Here is a 20,886-nt window from a genome sequence, read left to right as displayed (position 1 = left end):
CGCCACATGCTGACACACGATTCACATGTTCACCGACTTTATTTATGCATTTATTTTTTTCAATTTAAAAGGGTGAACAGCCTTATCAACCTGCATACCATCACTTCGATTCTAGTCACGAAAACAAGCCTCCTAAAATTCCTATTTCCACCTGCTTGTCTCTATATTATTCTCTTTTTTTTAACCCCTGCCGTAGAAAATATTCACACGTTTTTTGTTCGTGCTAGCGGGTGTAACCCACCTCCGATAATAAAATTCCAAAAGATCGCATAGTTTTGCATCTCTTTTATGTTGATTTTTTTTATGCAAAAATGAAAAATTGAAAGCCATTTTTGACTGAATAATTTATTAGTTTGTTTTAAGATAAATACGATCATTAACGATTTTTTCTTGAAAAAAATTCCGTATCTTGAACCTTTTAAACAAAAATTATATGTTGGGATATATGTTTAAGATAAATGATTTTTTCTTGTACTTATTTCGAAATTTAATAATTCACTACTTTTATAATATTCTTAAGTTAAAAGGTTTTTAACACAGATTGATGTAGATCGTATTTTAGCTTTGCGAAGTTCAAATTTTATAAAAATGGTCGAAGATTATTTTTCAAAGGTTTTTACGTTTTTATTGTCTCTCTAACGCGAAAATTTTAAACATTCTTTTCCACCCGCGATCCTAATGACTTCTTGAAGGGTAGGGGGAAGTATAACAGTAAGCCGGATTTTTAAATTATTCAGCATAGTGCTTTTAAAAAGCTGTTTAAGTGAAGAAAAATAAACCCCCGATTTCCATGTAGTCAATGCGACTATGTTTTGTACTGCGCAGTTATCTAGTGGAAATTTCGGAAACTCGTGACAGAAAATTATAATTAGGAATAGTTTAACTGTTTCATCTACTTGTAATATAACACTTTATTAGCTTAACCTTAGCTATTATTTTTAAAATAATCATGAATAGATAAATTGATACCAAATTTTTAGTTTTCAAATTGTTCAGCAGGAGGATCGTATGATATCGATTAAAAAAATTCCTATTCAGATTCATTTAAAATATGTTATTAAAATTGTTTTTGAAAACATTTATTTATAATGAATGAGTTGCTTATTTTGGTTATTCAATGAACGAGTACTAAAGATAAGTACTTTTTCAGTGAGATTTTTGGCAATGATTTGAGAATGATGGAAATTCTCTAAACCCGTGCCACGCCATACTCAGGCAATTTACCTCGCAGATTATTCTGGCATTTATTCTTATTTATTATTCTTATTTACTCTGGCAAATTTAATTGGCATTAATGTGTTAAGAGGACTCCATACCAGGGGAGAAACTTTTCGTCGCAAATTCATTTTCACCAGCATAACTAATTTAAAAGAAATAGTGAGTTCTGGAAAACCTGGAGTAAGCCATGAAGTTATTTCACTGAAAAAAAAAATTCAAAGTTGAAAAATACAAACAAATTGTTGAAAGAGAACTTCTATATTGCGTAATCCTAAGTTATCTTTTAACAATTTATTTTAAAGCGTTTAAAAACATTCTACACAACCTATAATAATGAGTCGCATAAATGTTGGGACGAACTTCTATGGAAATAAGAGCACATCATCGGGATTGAGACTGCATAAGAACCCATGCCCGGAAATATTCCCTATTTCGAACTGGTTCTTCGTGTGCTTCTAAACAGATCATAATAAGGGATATGTTGACATTTTCGGGCATGGATTCCAATGTAATTTAAATCCTGATGATGTGTCCTAAATCCCCTGGTAGTTTGACGCAACATTTCCGCGACCCATTGTTATGTATTATGTTTTTAAACTAGTACATTTCAACAAAAAATAGACTAAAACTAGCATTAAAAAAAAACTGTAGCTTCTGGAACAAAATTAATATCAGATTTGAAATCCCCACACCCCTATTGAGCAAGAAAGATCAAATATTTGTATCAATGCAACAAAACATTTGTTCCCCAGTGTAATCTTCCTATTTTTTATTTAAAATTTTTCATGTTTTTTTCTATCTGCACAAGGGTAGTTTACTTTAAGTATTGCCAATTTAATTATTTAATTTTCAATTCTAAATACAATGAAATGCACCGCACCGTTAAAATTTATTAGTTATTAATTAATTATCCTTATTAGTTAACTATACTTATATTCGTAATTAGTTAATTAATTATCTGTCGAATCCTTAGTCAGAAATGTTGAAGTGCATTGAACCATATTACTTTACTTAAACATACACGATAGTATGGTTCAATTTGAGCGTAAACACGGTTCGATTTAACACCTTATTTCGGTTGTAGTACCTTATAATTATTACCCTATTTCAGTGTTTCCCAAACTTATGACTTTTGTGTACCTTTTCTAAATTTGTCGTAATGCTGTGTACCACTAATAAAAAAAATGAATGTATTTTTTACTATAAAAAAATTGCACAAAAGTTAAAAATCACAACTGGCTGTTGACACCTCTTATTATTAAATGATAACTTTGCAAAAAATAGCCAATAGAAAAATACGTAATCGTAAATTTTCATGGCTAGCTTTGATTTCAAAAATTTCTTTTTCGAAATTTTCGTTTGTTGTAAGATATTTCGCATAAGAACGCGTACCCCCGCTAAACTGTTTCCGTACCCCTGGGGGTACAGTTTTTATAAAAATTTTCTTATACAGTTTTTCTTATACAGTAATTTTCTTATACAGTACAGTTTTTATAAAAATTTATATTTTTGTAAAAATTTTCTAGTTTTTCAAAGTAAAACCTTAAGTTTTTCCTCTGATCTTTGTACATTCACAGGATACCAACTTATCGTCGGACTAAGCGTGGGAGGTTTTTGTGGTTTTCCTCTTCATATAACATTGGTACTCATAAAGTCCACTTCGAAGACATGTATTGTCTCAAGATCTAGGAGTTCCCTTGTCTTCTGGGCTCAAAAATGACACGACTACATTGTACAACAGTTTAGCGTACCCCCGCTAAACTGTTTCCGTACCTCTGGGGGTACGCGTACCACACTTTGGGAAACACTACCCTATTTATTTCCTTAGAAACGTTGAATCTCTAGGTACCGAATTTTGATTCAATGTTAAACCGGTATTTCTGAAAGTATAGCATCGACATCAACGCTTGCAGTCTGAGTATATATTAAAAATTAATTGAGTTTTTACTTAGAAATCTAATTCCGAAACCGTCTATTTTGTATTGTATTTTTAAAATCTCTTTTTTTCTTCTCTCTTCTCAGCCTTAAAGCAAGACCGCAAGAGACTGAAAGCTGAAAAATTCGATCTTCTGACGCAAATGAAACAACTGTACAGTACATTGGAAGACAAAGAAGCGGAGCTCCGTGAATTTATTCGCAATTACGAACAAAAAATGAAAGAGAGTGACGAAAATATGAAACAGGTAAAAATATATTCCACTAGAAAAAAAATGCCTTTTGTCGTAATTTTCCTGACTCAACTTTCATTATATGCACTGATATTTAGTATAGGTGATATTATTTAATGATGCTAAGTATTAAGTAAATGATGAGTTGTAACTAATTAAGACTAAAAATTTATTTTTCTAATAAAAACTTATTTTTTGATAAGTTTTTTTTTTTTTTTTTTTTTTTAAAGTTTGTAGCGGATCATATTTTATGAACGTTTTTGAAATGAGGAGACAAATCCTACTTCACAAAAGAACACACAAACCTCTATCTTCGTACGGTTATTAAGTAGAAAACAACCTTTTGGTTCTTTTACAAACAGTGATCTCTATTCTATGGGGATATCTTCAAGTGACGTAATGTGGGTATCTCGAATCTGATTGGTTGTTAAAACGTGGCTATGTTTACGTTTGCAACTGTTCTTTCCAATTTCGAATTAAATTACCCCGTCAAGTATCAATTCTTCTAAAGGCTTGGTTTCTTAGGACAAGCGCCTTATCTGGGCGTCAGCGTTAAGTTGACGTTACCCTGACGCCAACAAAATACTGGTTTGTTAGCTCAAGGCCTGGTTTCTTAGGAGAAGCGTCTCAACTGGGCGTCAGCGTTAAGTTGATATGATATTGACGGCATAAAAATACCTTTTTGTTAGCTCAGCGTGAGCAGTCGGTCCAACACAGACATTATCTTGCATTGCGCATGCGTTAATAATGTAAACAAATATTTATTTTGAATTTGTATTGATTTTGTGATTGTCGACCAGTGCTTTAAAGAACAAATAATGACTTTGTCCAAGAGAAAACATATTATAGCTTATATATAACATATAAAAACATATTATAGGAAAAAGAAGCTATGTTTAATGTTAAAATTAAAATCTTGGCTGATTTCAATGCTCTGTTGTTGGCTGTTGTCCGCCATTGCTTCTGTTGTTAACGTCACGTTGTAATCCAACTGCAGTTGATTTGGACGGCAGTTGTCATTCAAGCTGAGCGTTCGATGACGTATGCTGTTAAACTCATAAATTAACCAATCAGAGGTAAACGTTCGTTTCAAGCTGACGCCGACGTTTCCTAAGAAACCAGGCCTTAAGTGATACATTCTATAATCCTTAACAAAGATTTTTTCACGATAATTTCAATTCTTTCATTATATTTTTCTTGCTTAACACATAGACAGGCACGAAGCCATGTAGAACATCAACAAATTAATTATGCATCGAAGTTGCCGAAAACAAAAATCTATCACGTTACAATAAAATACATAACAAATAATAAATCTAAGAAATAGTTATTTTTCAACAAATTCAATTCAATGTGAGATACGGAGCTGTATTTAAATAACTTTGCGCTAATTAACATTCTAAACAACGTGGAAAAATTTAACTAAACTTTGTCACACCATTTTTTTATTTATTGACACAATCAGCTGGCGCTGATGTCAAAGGTCACATGTGTGGGTATGTTTAATCTTCTTCTTCTCGAAGTGCAAGTGCCCAATTGAATATATTGAAGAAGATTTTAATTTTTTGCAGATATTTAACTTAAGGAATGCTAATTAAATGTTTATATTTGCATTTTAAAATTAGTACAGAAAATAATCTTTGTTACTCAGGAAAACTGAAAATTAAATGTTGACATCTTATCCATAATACATCATAATAAACAATTTTAAAAATGTTTGATTTTATGAATACTTTCATTATAATTATTCTCCTCAGCCACTAAATTGTAAATTATCACCTTATCTAAAATTTATTAATTTGCTCAATAAAATGATAATTTACAGGGATGGTTATCTTGTATGAAACAGTGGTTCTGAATTTTCTTCTATTTCTGTTTGCACTATTTCTAGGAGGGGGGGATTAAAATATGATAATACATTTTCATTGCTCTCAATATGTGCTCTCAATGTAATATTAACATTTGCCAATATTTGGTGCAAAAAATTTGATTCTTGCAAACTTTATTATATCTATATTTCTGTTTGCACTATTTCTAAGGGGGGGGGGGCGGAATTAAAATATGCTAATACATTTTCATTGCTCTCAATATGTCTTCTCAATGTAATATTAACATTTGCCAATATTTGGTGCAAAAAATTTGATTCTTGCAAACTTTATTATATCTATATTTCTGTTTGCACTATTTCTAGGGGGGGGGGCGGAATTAAAATATGCTAATACATTTTCATTGCTCTCAATATGTCTTCTCAATGTAATATTAACATTTGCCAATATTTGGTGCAAAAAATTTGATTCTTGCAAACTTTATTATATCTATATTTCTGTTTGCACTATTTCTAAGGGGGGGGCGGAATTAAAATATGCTAATACATTTTCATTGCTCTCAATATGTCTTCTCAATGTAATATTAACATTTGCCAATATTTGGTGCAAAAAATTTGATTCTTGCAAACTTTATTTTATCTCTCTTTATCTCTGTAAATGTCTTTATTTTGAAAATTAAATTTTGTTATAATAACCAACTTATTTGCTATTAGTTATACAAAATTAACATTTAACAATCCTATACTCCTATTTCACGCATCACCAAGTATAATTATAACAATGATTAATTATGCAGTTAATATTAATTATATAGTTAATTATTTTTAAATTTATTGTAATTATTACAGCAATGAAAGTCATAAAATAATTAAATGATATTTACTGCCATTTACTCGGTATTTTACCTAGTAAGTAAAAGCGCTGTTTCGTTAGGGTTTAAATTTTATTAGTTAATTTAACCAAATAAGCTATAATAGCTAAATGACGTCTAGTTAGTTAATAGTAAATAAATATATTAGTTATGATAACCAAATATCGTTCTATTCATTTGCTAAATAAAATTTTAATGTCTTGTTAAAAAAGTCTAATTGCATTTGTTTACACTTTTAATTGGTAATTAAGCAGTACAACTAGTGATCAAGTAAAACAGATTTCACTGTGGTTATAATAAGCAATTATATTAATTATTATAACATATTTTATTACTTGTAATAAAACTAATTACGTGTTTGGGACCATTTTAGATGGCTAAAGAACGTGAAGAGCTAGAGCAAGAGAAATGGAGTATATTGAAGAGGGCCAGGGACGAAGCAGAACGAGCTGTTCTGCTCTGTACTCAACTGGGTCTGAAGGATGCTCACATTAAAGAACTACAGGATGAAGTGAATAGGGTGAGGATCCCTCCTGTTATTTACTACTACATAATATTTCATAGCAATGCTTAACGCGCTGCTGTTTTCCATTGGCAATCGAAATTGCTTTAAAAAACTTAGCAATTATCCCATTCTTGATTTTCTTCGGATGTGATTAAAATTTAGAATTTTATTGAAACTCCATGTAAAATTTAAAAATTTATTGTAAGAATTGACAGTCAAGAAAATATTAAAAGTTTCAGTAATATCCTTGGGTTTGGTATCATCTAGATCAGGGGTGGCGAACCTTTATGCACCAACGTGCCATTTTTTTCAAAAAATTGTTTAATGAGGTCAAAGACGTGCCGTCAAATCATTTTGATTTTGTGATTATTGGGAAAATAGTAATACTAAATACTATCAACTCAAAACTCTTTATTTACTATGAAAAAAAAATTTTTTTTGCTATGTCTCAGTTGTACGCTTAATTCAACTGAAAGTAACATTAGTGTGACCTCTGTTGTTGCAGATTAGATGACAAATAAATACCTTATATTAGGTTGTAAGATGTTAGTTTAAGCAGGACTGTTAAATTTTTTTTGCTAGTTATTTATTGTTAACTTGTTTTGCTAATCCTTGTTTTTTATGGTTATTAATTGTTTTTTGGAATTAATTGTAAATTTTTTTGTTAATAATTGTTAATACGCTTTATAGTAAACTTTGTGATCAGTGGCGTGCCCAGAATATTGTGTCACGTGCCATTGGTTCGCCATCCCTGATCTAGATATTCCTTTGTTTGTGCTTAAATGAGAAAATGGACTTAGGTTAAATGGAAAGAAATGGTTATTTTGATCAAATTATTTTTTTAAACATATTTTTACTCAGTTGCGTTGCAGTTCGTTGTTTTAGTTTATATCAAGATAGCAATTCCTTATCTAGCCATAAATGTTGCAGAAATTCGTATTCATTTGGTGAAAAATGCTTGTAGTTAATGTCAAATGTGTATTTAGTGAAAGGTTTTAATGCGATGAAGTTTTAACATTCTTATGAATTTTCAATTAATCAAAATTATTGCCACTTACCTATGATATGTTCGAAGAAATATTTAAAAAGAATAATCGCTGTTTAAACATTTATAAAAAAAAATCACCATGGAAGTTTCTAAAATAGTACAATGTGTAAAAAATGCAAGAAGATAAAAAAAAATCATAAGTTAAGCGGTCAACTGCATAAGTACCAATTTTTGCAATTAAGCAAATTAGATTTTTTTTCCTGTCAATTTTCAATTATAACAAACGAAAATTTAAAAACGCTTATTTCTTTTACAAACAGAAAAAATATATAATAAATAGTGTTTCGAAGAAGAATCCTAATCCTTGTTTCTCTACTTCGTATAATTTTACACATTGCACTCCATTTTGATCAAAACTGAGTCAATTTTTTTTTAACAAGTCTTATTTAAGTAAAAGTTTTAAGATTTTCATTACATTGATGCTTGTCAGTAGCATTTTCATAACAAAATAAGTTCATTTATCCGACAGCTACGGGATAAGCACATGTCTCCAGGTCATGATATTCGCCAGACAAACGGTTATGGTAGTCCAGGATCCATGTCTTACAGAACAGCTAACGGCATTGATTCAAGGGGTACTCCCACACCTACACCTGGATCAGATCCTACAACATCTCCATCCTATGCTGGGACACCCACCATTGCTTCTCAATATCCCGATGTTATGTCACCAAACAGAGGTTTGTGTCTCACTTATTTGAAACAATACGAAATTACATGCGTTTTACTATTTAAATAGGTTCATTATTTAATGATAACTTTTTTGTCGAATTCTTTGTTGTTTAAACTAACGCTATTGTATGTACATGATTATTTTTATACATGCTTGAATTTTAAAATTATCCGACAAAAAATCATAATTTTCAATAGTAATTTTTAATCATAATTCTTCGTAAATTTTAAAATTTTTCGAAATATCAGAAACGCATTTTTTCTTTCTTCCAAATGCGACATTTACATTATTTCACGAAAAAGATTTTCATAATTTGAAACAGAAATGTTTTAACCATGTGCATCTATTTCCGTAAGTTACGTTCATAGGACACATTTTGAGGAACCTCCTGAAAAATAGGGTAACGAAAAATTAAGCATTAGGGTTCCCAAATTATTTAGCGGTAAAAAAACGATCTAAATCTGATAAATCATTTCTGAGGAAGTCGGGATTAAAAACATCAAAACTTGTTTGATTGCCTAGGGTAACATATGGGAGTTAAAAACCTATTACTCGAAAATTCTTCAAGTTTCACCTGATACCTACATAACTTTTGATGATCTCAATCTTGCCTTCAATTTCGTCAGCTTTCGATTGGTTTTCTTCTCCAACCCCTAACTATTAAATGTGAATACTTTTTCGATTTCGCGAAGGATTTTAAACCTAAATTAAGGGCGGTGATTACCGAACACCCAGTAGATTTTGCTCTAGTAAAATAATAATAGGTAATGTATACAAACAAATTGGTGGTTTTGTGTTTTTGAATTGAACCATGTGTTTTTCTCTTTTTAGTGTCAATGATTCAAAGTTCTTCCCCCGACCACCGACCCTCTCTTCTCTCTAGATCTGCAGAAGATATCTTCAATTGTGATATGAGTGCAATGAACAGCGTGAAGAAAAAGTCTAAAGAGAAAAAGGGTACCTGGGGATCCATCTCACGAGTATTTTCTCGAAACAAGAAAAGGAAACCCCTCGATCCAGATCTTTTTGAGAGTGAGTATTCCCTTCTTTTTTTAATACTGATAGAGTTGAATAGATTTTTAAAAGAAAAAAGAAAATTCAATTTTGTCTGAGCGAAATTGAAAAACATAGGTTGCATCACCTTCGAAAGACGCGTGAATTTTTAGCAAACCTTTATTTGCTTCGATTAAATTGATTTTTAAAAAAAAAATCAAATTTAAAATAATCGACGGCTATAAAATGTTGATTCAACAATAAAAGTAATACAAATATGTGACAAAATTTAGTTAAACATACTGAGTTTAAAGAACTTTATGTAAAAATATTTGGGGTGATAAAACAATTTGATGTATAACTTTGAAATGTGTGAATTGTTAAATTACTCTACATCCACATGAATCTTTTCATCACAAATTGATTCTGTAGGATCAATTTAATTCAGATTCTGTTTTACAAAGTCTTTCTTCATTGATGTACTTTTGTCATTAAACAATTTTCAAAATCGGAAAAAGTGACTGGTTTTTTTTATTTTAACTTAGGCCCGCATTTTTTTTTTACTCGCCCCGTGGCGAGTGACTAATGGACCGACGGCAAGGGGACTTTAATGCATGATCCGTCTACCACTTGGGATATTTTACGTCAGCATTGTGTGGTCGGTACGAGCCGGGTGCGGAATTCGGATCGACCCGCCATCTCTCGGATTCGAATCATGACCTTTTAGCTTTGTTTATATCAATTCATAATAACCGCCTTATATGTATTTTTAGAAACATAATAAAAATTTGACTAAAAAAATATACACATTAGGGGTCGCAAAAACATCTTTCAACTCCTCTCTGTTTTCTCTATTGATAAAGGATATTTTCAGTCTCGCTAATCTCAATAATGATTCTCTAGACCTTGACAATTAATCGAATTCATATACTCTTTTTAAGAATAATCTTGAATATTTTGTTTTGTATTAAAGATTATAGGTCATCGTGGTCACCCAAAGAGAGTCCGATGAATGAAGAGAGTTATGTTCAGAAACTTCGCCTTCTGGAGGAGACCCACGGGACTCCTATGCAACACTGGAGAGCTGCCACTGTTCTCGCTTGGCTCGAGATCACCATGGACATGCCACAGTATGGAGCTGCATGTGCTGAGAATATTAAAAGTGGAAAGGTGAACAACAACAACAAATTTCACACTTCTCATTACTAAAATTTAAAAAAAAATTAACTTTAATTCTGTAAAATGTTGATTGGTGACACAAAGAATATATTTTTATGTAAACGTCAGCAGCGACAATAAATGACGGTTTTTAAGTGGGAAATAGTTTTAAATGTATTTTTCGACGTAAGACCTGATTTTTAATATATTTTTTCAAAGTATCCATACAAGGTACCGTTCAACAAGATTGTTTTAACTCTTCTCTCGAAAGGAAGGGACGGAGGAGTTTATTTGGTTGTTCGCAGTCATCCTATTACTTCATTTTAAAATTAATGCATGATTTTCCTAGAATAGTTTTGAATAGATTTTTCTATATATTTCGAATAATTTCTTTTTATTAGGAAAAAAAAATTGTGGAAAAAAAGCAAAGAAAAAACGTATTTGCAAAACTTTAATAACGTGGGAAATTTAAAGAGATTTTTTTTCCTCAAGTTATTGAAAAATTAGCAAAAATTAATATTAGTCCGGTCTGACTGCATGATGAAATCTATTTTAAAAACGATATATATCAGGAATGTCACACGTCCGGATTCCATCAACAAAATCCCGTTTTTGTAACTCTCAACGATTTTCCTTAATTCGGACGACTGGATAATTCGGTTAATTTGAACGTTGAGGAGTTACAACAAGGTTGTAACTCCTCAGCGACGGGCATACATGTGATAAATTATTATGTTTTTTTATATTTTTTATTTTTAAAAAAACTAACTAAACTGTTCTATTTTGTTCTAAAAAAAGAGTTCGTTAATTTCTCTTTGTGGCATTACACCTGATTCAAACATAACTTTGAACTTGTTTCAAAAACACTAAAATTTCCTTAGAATATATTACAGCACTGTTTATGTGTACTATGCAAAATTGACTTCTGTAATAAATTTTCAGCTTTTATTGGAGCTGTCGGACTCAGAACTAGAAGAAGGTTTAGGCATTTCTAATGTTATGCACAGGAGAAAGCTAAGGCTAGCAATAGAGGAACACAGGCAACCCTCTTTATGGTAAGCTTATCCCCACTGCATTCTAAATTATAATTATGGCGTATGGATAGTTTGACACATTTGATTGAAACATTTTCAGCCGCTATCCCAAGATCTGCCTCATGACCCACTCTTGGGTAGTGGAAGAGTTTCTACCAAGCATCGGCCTTATGTGTTACCTACCGAGCTTCTCAGAACATTTGGTGGATGGAAGGGTTCTGGATACTCTCACCAAGAAGGATCTGGAGAAGTATTTTGGCATTTCGAGAAAGTTCCATCAATTAAGTATCATGCACGCTATTCAACTACTCCGGATACTGAATTTCGATCGACAGGTGAGGACGAAGGAATCAACTTTCGTTAGTGATTAGTTTACATTTTGTGGTAACACAAGTTTTAACAATCATTAGGTTTTGTGCTAAACCGGGCTATGTATACTTTTTTCAGTCATTCCAATGACGTGTGGGTAACCAGGACAAACTCCTACTTAGATGCCCTTTTAAAAGTTAGAAGTGCAATAAAAGGAGAAAAAAAAATTCTTTAATAAGTGATAGTGGAAAGATATATTTTTTATTCCTATCTAAATTTATAAAATGTTAAATGTGGGCAGGGGGAAGGTTAAAGCTTCATTATTTCGTGACCAATGCCACGATTGATTGCCATATGGTCAATATTGCGCATAAGCTGAAATCCACCGGCCTCAAACTGGGCCTGCTTCAAGTAGTCATCGAAGATTAAAACCAATACTTCACAATGACAGCTATTCTGCTCCATATTAATATATAGTATTTTAAATTAAGTATCGAACAGAAATTATTCGATGGTAAAATATTTAAGTCTATTGGAAACCCACTTAAATGGACTATTATCCCATCTTCCCCCACTAAGTCTTTCTTTCACCATGTTGTTATAACTAATGTGTTACCAAAGCCCATCCTGCTAATAAATGCCGTAGACTTATATGGGAGATTGACATTTATTGCATTACGAGTATCATCAATATATGAATATTCGGTTATACTAATGATATATTTGCTTTTCAGATTTTAAATCAGAGACGAGTGAATAGTGAAAATATGGATATAGATCCTTTAGTGTGGACCAATCAACGAATTGTAAAATGGGCAGCAAGCGTAGATCTAGGCGAATACGCTGAAAATTTGCGAAACACTGGAGTTCACGGTGCCCTTGCAGTTCTGGAACCCTCGTTTACAGCGGACACAATTGCAACAGCCCTTGGGATACCTACTTCCAAAAATATTATTAGGAGGCATTTAACGACAGAATGGCAGAATCTAATTCAACCTGCAAGGTAATTCATTTTGTTTAAACTCACTAAGTTCAATTTAGTGGTTTATTAATGTAACCGAACTATCTAATACACAGTACGCTAAAGTAATAAGTAAACACTTTAGTAACTTTCCAGGGCTAAAGAGAGTAGAAGGGCTAGTTCACTCCGCTCTTAGAGCTGAAGCTACGATTTCCCTCCTCATGACGTCACTGTGTCCACAGATCTCGGAAGATCGCACGCAAAGATATTATGATAACTTTGCATCTTTCTCTTTGTAAAAATAAGTTAGATATTTTCTGGTTATTAGCTTTCAAACTTTACGTAATTAACACATTATTTCCATTCATAAACATAGTTTAAAAAAACTTTCTTGGCCAGTATATTAAAAAAATACCATTTTAAACTTATAAAAATATTTTACTAGTTGGTGAAAATGACACTATAAATACTTTATTTTAAAAAGTTCAGTTTTAACTTTAATTATTAAGAAAAACGAAAGCATATATCGACACTTTTTTATCTACATATTCTTTTATAACAATAAGTTGAGTTAAATTTAGAATCCCGGATTTTAAAATATGCCATTAAATTTGTTTATACTTAATTATTAGGAAACATCAACCTTAAACGCTAATTACTGAAACAAAATAATAATTTAGGTTCGTAATGACATTAAAAATTTTACAATTGTTTATAGATATTTAAATTTAAGATGATATAATTTATAGATATTAAAATTCAAGAGAATATAATTTTTAAAAGACTCATAAATATTTAGAATAACTACATTAAAAAAATATGTTATGAAATTAGGAAAATTTCAACTATATATTTTATTTATACTTTTTATTTACGCTTTAATTTTCTTTGACTTTATCCATTTTTTAATTTTTTTCACATGCCTTTCATTTTGAAGTAACGAAGCGGTTTCTATTTAGATAACGAATTTTTATAAAAGTTCTTAACGATAGATAAAACGTATTGCTGTTTTCTATTAACTGTGTCATTTCGGAATCCATTCTTTACTACATATTTGTTCATTTACTTCAGGGAACACGCGGAAAATTATATTTTTTCCTTTTGTTTTTCTATCAGAATTTGTGCAAATTGCAATCGCGCAAACTGGCATTTCGTTAATAGTTTTAAAATTTTGTAAATTCATGGCAAAAACTGAGAAAAGTCATTATAGAAAATAACAAATGTCTTAGAATATGTCACATTAGTTAGAGCTAGTAAGGCCGAACGCTCTGTTCTTGAAGTAAAAGTGCGCGAGCCTTGCGCCAAAGTGACGTCACTAGAGAAAATCGGAGAATTGGCGCGGCGAGAGTTTCTTCAAAGGAGTGAACCAGCCCTTCTATACTCTTTAGCCCTGGTAACTTTCGATCCAAATGATCGGATTTTCACGAACTAGAACTCAATCTTAATGATTCAAGAGCCTATCTTTCTTATGCTACTTAATAAGTGCAAACGATATTTTAGATTATGAAATCGTTCTCGGAATATATGTTTTTTTTTCCTAATATATGTTAATTTTTTTCGACGAATTTGGATTCTTGGTCCTTAAAATATGGCTGGATATATCTTCAATCTGGAAAACATAGTCCCATTAGGTTAGTCAGCAAAACCATCGAAAGTTTCAATCCCTTAATGTTATTTTCACTTTTTCCGTATTGCTGGTAATTTTTTAAGGGAATCAAAAAATTTTTTGCACACAATTATAAAACTTGTTTATCTAAAGATAATTCCACTTAAAAAATTATTTCTTTTAAGTTATTATTATTTAATTTACTAATGGTCAAAAAATTTTAAATATTAAAATATACAAATTTTTCTACCAATCTGATTTTGGTAATAGCAATTTTAAATTACAAAACCCAACATTTGAAGGGAATTGTGAATAGTTCATGAGAAATCAGAATTTAAAAGAACAACTTTTTTGAGATATCGAATTATGCAAAACTTAAATCATCAATACGTTCAGGATCAAAACGTTTAGGAGCTCATACTTTTGACCCTTCGCATGCTTAAACTATTGGGACCATACTTTTCAGAATGCAGCTATCCCTTTAAAAATTGCGGTTTAAGAATTCTAATCCATCGGAAAAGACGTATGCTTTTTTTTTTTTTTTTTTTTGATAAAGTAAGTTTTTGTGTCTGATGTGGAAGCTGTAGTCTCATCTGCTGGAATTAATTAGAATATTTTAGGATAGGCTCGCGAAATATTTAAGATCGAGTCCTAGTGCGCGAAAATCCGATCATGTCATGATTTATCAAAAATTATTAAGAGACCACCATACTTTTGCATGGTAAAATCTATTTCGCCTTCATTGTTATTTTTAAATTTAAAGAAAACTAAGTTTAGGTAAACCAAGAGCGAACCATGAAGTTTCAAGTGCAGAATAAACTTTTTCAAAATGCAAAACAAATTATGACAGGTTCTCCACAGCTTTATCTCGAGTAACCCTGCCATAATTGGCACGCATATTTTGAAAAACTTTTTTTAGCATTCAAAACTTAATAGTTTACCTGAACTAACTCTTTGTGAAAGTGTATTTTAAATTGCTTATGTCGGTGAGAGAATTCGCTATGAAAGGTTTCTCCCGTCGTATAATGTCCTCATGAGTTGTACGCTTTTTTCCGTCACGCTGTTATCATGCAAATATGCAAAAAAAGTTAACTTATTTTTAGCTTACTTCTCAAACTAAACAGCCATAAGAAATGAAATTTTTATTCCATTTCCTGTGACTGTTTAGCTCATCTTGATTGCCTTTTTTATTGTTAATTAATTATAATTCCATCATAATTAATTAATTAAATTAAATTATTTTTTATTTATTATTATTATTGATTCATAATTATTTCCCATTATTAATCAAGAGAATATTATTTACGTTTCCCTTATAACTTAAAAAAATGAATAGATAAATTTTTAAAAAAAATACTTTTTTGTAAAGGAGATTCTCTATTTGTTTTAAGGTTGTCTCTAGAGTCTGAGAGTATGGTAGCCAAGAAATCTAAATCAGAGAAACGCCTAGCCAGTGGAAGTAGTTCCATTTCTTTAGTGTCCCAGGGGAGGAGCAGTAGTAGTGGCATTATGCCTTCATATGCAAGGCGTACACTTGATCGCTATGATCGAAGGCGGTCCAGTTGGAGGGTAAGTTATCATTTCAATCAATCCACATTTAGAAAAAGTTGACAATTATAGATATTCTGAATTAGGAATGTGATAAAAGTGTTTCAGTACTAGTGTATTCCTTTTAACTAACATAAAATGTGATAACTTAAGTGTAAATAGATATAAGAAATCAATGTTATACTTAAAAGTTTCTACAAGCATTATTTTACAATTTTTAATGTAGCAACTAAAATGTTTTAAAATTCACAACAAGTAATATTTTTTAAATATTCCAAAAAACAGTTTTCAATCTGACCAAAACATTTAAGATAAACGTGATATACTAAGGTAAAATTAGTTTTAAAAAATTTACATATTATGTTTAAAATATTTTTAATGGTTTATTCTATTGAAAATTTTCTTTTTAAGTAGCATATTTTTAAAAATTTTAAATATGCTTGATACAGTCATGCTTAAATATTTTAGCGACCTTCATTATATGTAGAAATAAATGGACAATGTTTTTTTTTTAAATTTTTCTTACGAAATAAGTCACGTTCTCTCTTTTTTATGAAAATTAAGCTCAAAGTGAAATCATTGAGAAATTTTTAAGTTTCACATTTATATAAATTAATATTTCTTTTTAATATTTATTAAAAAATTGTTGCCTATCTATCATTATAAATTCAAATGTTATGTCTATGGTATTAGTAAGGTACTTGAAGTAAAACAATTCTTTCGATTTTTATGAAACAGTTTTTGTACTGATCTAACTATTATCATAATTTCATTACAGTTTTCTACTTGGAAAAGTTCACAGGTACTTTCTCTCTTTTTTTGTGAATCAGTTTTTTCCTCCCTTCAAATATAATATGCATATAATTGTATATATAGATTTAAGAAAATCTTAAAGAGTATTTAAGTTAATTTAACATTAGTCCTAAGGAAATATTTTTACAATAACGTCTTAGGTAATCGATATTTATAGCTTAATTTTATTTTGAACAGCTTTGCATTTAATTTATGTCGTTTACCATAAATTCAGTCACTTTTCATCAAAATAGATATTTATTGTTACAATAAATGTTGGTTTCTCAAAGTGAAAAAACATTTTATGAAAGCTGCTACACTTATCAATGAATTACTAATACAAAAGAAATAACTCATTACGAAAATTAATCATTTGAATTTATTACTCCACTTAATCAAATTCTGAACAAGATTTATGTTTACAAATTAAAGTATCACATGTTTCAAACTTTATAGTATGTTAAACTAAATATATAAAAATTTTAAAGCAAAAATATAAATATCCCAATATTGTATACTTAGTCAAATTTTCTGTTCTTAAAATCAGCATAAAAAGCATAATTTTTATTTGCTATATACTTATCGCAGTCTTGCGGTACTGAAAACAAAACAAAGCTCATTATAAAGGTATATTTAGTTTATTGATAGTTTCAAGATAATTTAATCTCATTTTAAGATATTGATGAGAATTCAAATACGACAAATTTATGTGACTATTTTTTTAAAAATAAATAAGTAGGAAGCAAAAATAAGTTTGATTATAAAATTACAAAATGGGCTCAAAATAAGTAGTATGACATTCAATGTTTTTAACTTGATAAAAAGTCTTATTCAAACATCTGTGAATTAATACAGGTTTTTTTTCAATCTTAAAGCTATTTACTGCCCTGCAATAAAAGCAGGGGTCAATCCACGTTTTTCAAAAATCAGCAAACTTCATTTGTAAATGACAAATATAATTTCTGATTTTTATGTAGATTCTTCACATCACACGGTTAAAATATTATTTAGATTTAAATGTATGATACACATCTTATAAATGAATTTTATTTTTTTAAGGAATCTTTGAGATCTCTGACATCTTCTAAGAAAACCTCACCTGCAACCACCACTTCAGCGGAGAGACCTCACATTCTTCCCCTCTCACCAAAGCTGAATACAACTAGGCACCGAAGAACGTTTTCTTCACATTCCGATGTAGAAACACTCACTGTAACTCCAGTCTAAACGCTTATGTCGACGGTGGATGCATTTTTAATGCGAGCAGCAAGAATTTGGAGAATAATTATTGTTACTAAATTTCATAAGTAAATTATGACTGAAAATACTCAGAGATATAAAAAAAATTATGATATTATATATCTACATTTGCATTGCATTTAAATTTTCTTTCTCAAATAAGATTCTATTGAAATTTGGATTTTCAAATCTATAAGATTGATTTGAAATTTGGAACTGAGTTCCTTTTCTTAATGCATATGTAAAGCAAAATATTAACTTTAAATTATATATTTGTGTAAAGTGAACTATTGTCACAAAAAGAATGTATTAAAATTTTTTTGTCATTTCAATACTTTCATGCAGAATGCTTTTTTTTAAAAATATAAGTAGCAAGAATAATTATATATTAATACATTCCAATTAATAATTCATTTAAACATTGTTTCAGTTTAAATTAAAACTTTAATTTTATACTACTTTAATCATATTATCATTCAATAATACAACACAATTCTAAAATAAATTTTTTTTAGTAAATGCTTATCAGCAATGACAATAGACTGAATTTTAAAAAGCGAATAATATTAAATTAAAAAAATGAGTTTTATAAATTATTTAGAATTATTTACAAATAATTTTTACAATTAACTGCAAGGTGAAAATATATTTCGTAAATTATTTATAATGCATACATCACTAAAAATTGAAAATGTAAATGAAAATTGAATTATGAAAATATAATATTTAACTGCAAAATTGCACAGTTTTAAAATTAAAAACTAATGTATATGAATTGTGTAAACTTTTGAATAACTTTTTCTCAATAAAATGAATGTAATCTTTATTTACACTAAATTTGAATTTTATCATGATTCATTCTGTATAAATTTTATGCCATTTTAAAGCACGAATAAATGTATGTTGAGTGTAATTTGCAATCATTTACCAGAATTTAAGAATTGGTAACTTTGCATTAATTAAAATTTTCAATCATTTATCGAAATTTTCTCCGAAAAAAATATTCAACCACTCTGTGTTCTTGGTGGAAAATAAAAATGTATTGCAATTTATTATTATACTATTTGATGCAAATATTTGCTTTGCAAATGAAATGACAACTACAAATTATCTAAATTTGAATGCATCCATCTATTTGTATTATATTGTGCAGGAGTATGGAAAGCTAGCATTTTAAGTTATATTGTGCAGCAAAATGTTCTGTTAAATATGTTTTTGGCTTCCTGCTCGTTGGATTTGAAAAAATAAATACTTGTACATTAAAAGTTGGTTATTAAAGTTACTTTATTCCACTTTCCACGAGTCTTTTATTATTTTATGGATCCCTTATTATTTCATCAAAAAACATGGTAAAAACATTATTTAACAGTTGTAGCTTTGATCAAACACAACTACAAATTATCCATTTAAAAAACTTTATTATAAATCCTACAAAATTCAAGTACAAAATCAATATGAATTTTTTTTCGAAATTATTTACTAAACAAGAGTGTTACAAAAATTAAATAAATATATTTCCATCAATTAATAAAATCAAGGAATAGAGTTTAAGGTGCAAAACAAGATATTAATTTATTTTTTTTTAATTTAGACTGAAACTAATGCTGTTTTAAAAATAACAAAAATATCACAATTAATTATAAATAATTATCTCTCACTTTTTTATAAAAATAATCTAAACATGAGTAAATTAGGTATGACAATAACACTTCACAATTTTAATTAAATTTCTTTTGATCACTTAATGGCAAATTGTAAGTTTTTATTTTTAATACAGAAGTTTAGTTTCGTTGACATATGTATTACAAGCATATTTTAACTAAATTGCTTTTTAAATCATAATGCACTGTTCAGAAAATTTGTAAGCACAAAACAACTCCCTAATCTTTTGTTTCCTGAATTCGATATACTCTGTGAAATAAAATCTATCCATTTTAATCTTTTCACAATATATCTTGTATAGTTATTTTTGTAAAACAAAAGAAATTTTTGCTTTATTTATTCACAAATCTGAATACATTGATAAAAAGAATTTAAAAAAAAAAACTCAAGCCAAATTATTAATAGTAAAAATTTCAGCTGATAAGTAGTAACTTTTATTGATGTATGTAAGTATCTATAGAATGCCAATATTTTATACATTGAATATAAATATAAAATGTCATATCTTTCTCATGAAAAAAGATGAAGGTGAAATAGCTATTAAATAAAGATGGAATAAAATACACCAGAACTGCTCTTTTAACGAAAAAATGTAGCATCTTAAAATCTATTCCCGAACAATAACCAAAAATTAAAGTTGAAGACTTCTATCTCTTAATATTAAAGAATAATAATAAAAAAAAAACTGCATTTTTCTGGAGAAATATGATTAAAAAAATAAAAAAAACTTCCAATCTATGCATAACTTACAAACTAACAAATGTTGATTTTACCATATTTCTTAAAGAAAATATTGCAGTTTTTTTATATTTTAACACCATGAGAGAACAGTGTTAATATGAATTACAGTTCATACAATGGTAAAACAAAATGTTAATTTATGAAGTTCTTATAACAAGACTAAAGGAAAGTAACTGCGTAGTGGAAACCTTTAATGGCAAAATAAATAGATATTTCAGAAAAAATACAAAAAACAAAAATATTCTCTTGTTTGTAAAGCAAACAATATAAAAGTAAATAATAAACAAGTTCATTTTTTTTAAAAAAAAGTTTGTACAACATAAAAATAAGATAATGAATACAAAAATAAATAAAATATATACTAGCATAAAACTTGGAATTTATTTGATCAGCTAAATATGTGCAATTATTTTACTTATTCATATTTTCCTGCACTTAGAAATATATATTTAATTGAACTATGTTTTTCTTGTACATTAAAATATATTTATTATTTCATATTATATGATTCATATAATATTTCAATATGTATCA

At 29.2% G+C, this 20,886-nt stretch overlaps 1 protein-coding gene across 4 annotated transcripts in view; it reads left to right on the top strand.

Moving 5' to 3' along the window:
* LOC107436326 (uncharacterized) overlaps positions 1 to 19,246 on the top strand; it is a 145,643-nt gene extending 126,397 nt beyond the window's left edge. For 2 of the 4 annotated variants that reach the window (XM_016047990.4, XM_043050027.2), the window contains exons 4-14: positions 3,241 to 3,401; positions 6,457 to 6,603; positions 8,106 to 8,316; positions 9,141 to 9,341; positions 10,276 to 10,472; positions 11,403 to 11,515; positions 11,595 to 11,829; positions 12,538 to 12,806; positions 15,762 to 15,939; positions 16,697 to 16,720; positions 17,770 to 19,246. In XM_016047990.4, coding sequence (XP_015903476.1) covers positions 3,241 to 3,401; positions 6,457 to 6,603; positions 8,106 to 8,316; positions 9,141 to 9,341; positions 10,276 to 10,472; positions 11,403 to 11,515; positions 11,595 to 11,829; positions 12,538 to 12,806; positions 15,762 to 15,939; positions 16,697 to 16,720; positions 17,770 to 17,937 — 1,904 coding nt within the window. In that variant the 3' untranslated portion in view covers positions 17,938 to 19,246. The remainder of the gene's footprint in view (positions 1 to 3,240; positions 3,402 to 6,456; positions 6,604 to 8,105; positions 8,317 to 9,140; positions 9,342 to 10,275; positions 10,473 to 11,402; positions 11,516 to 11,594; positions 11,830 to 12,537; positions 12,807 to 15,761; positions 15,940 to 16,696; positions 16,721 to 17,769) is intronic. The other 2 variants (XM_016047991.4, XM_071183434.1) reach the window with 1 other exon arrangement.
* Positions 19,247 to 20,886: the final 1,640 nt, after the last annotated feature.

Source organism: Parasteatoda tepidariorum, chromosome 3 (assembly GCF_982258835.1).
Source record: "Parasteatoda tepidariorum strain Cologne lab strain chromosome 3, Ptep-v5.0, whole genome shotgun sequence".
NCBI classification, from domain to species: Eukaryota; Metazoa; Arthropoda; class Arachnida; order Araneae; family Theridiidae; genus Parasteatoda; species Parasteatoda tepidariorum.
Note: the sequence above shows the minus strand (reverse complement) of the source record. Positions and strands in the feature narration are given on the sequence as shown.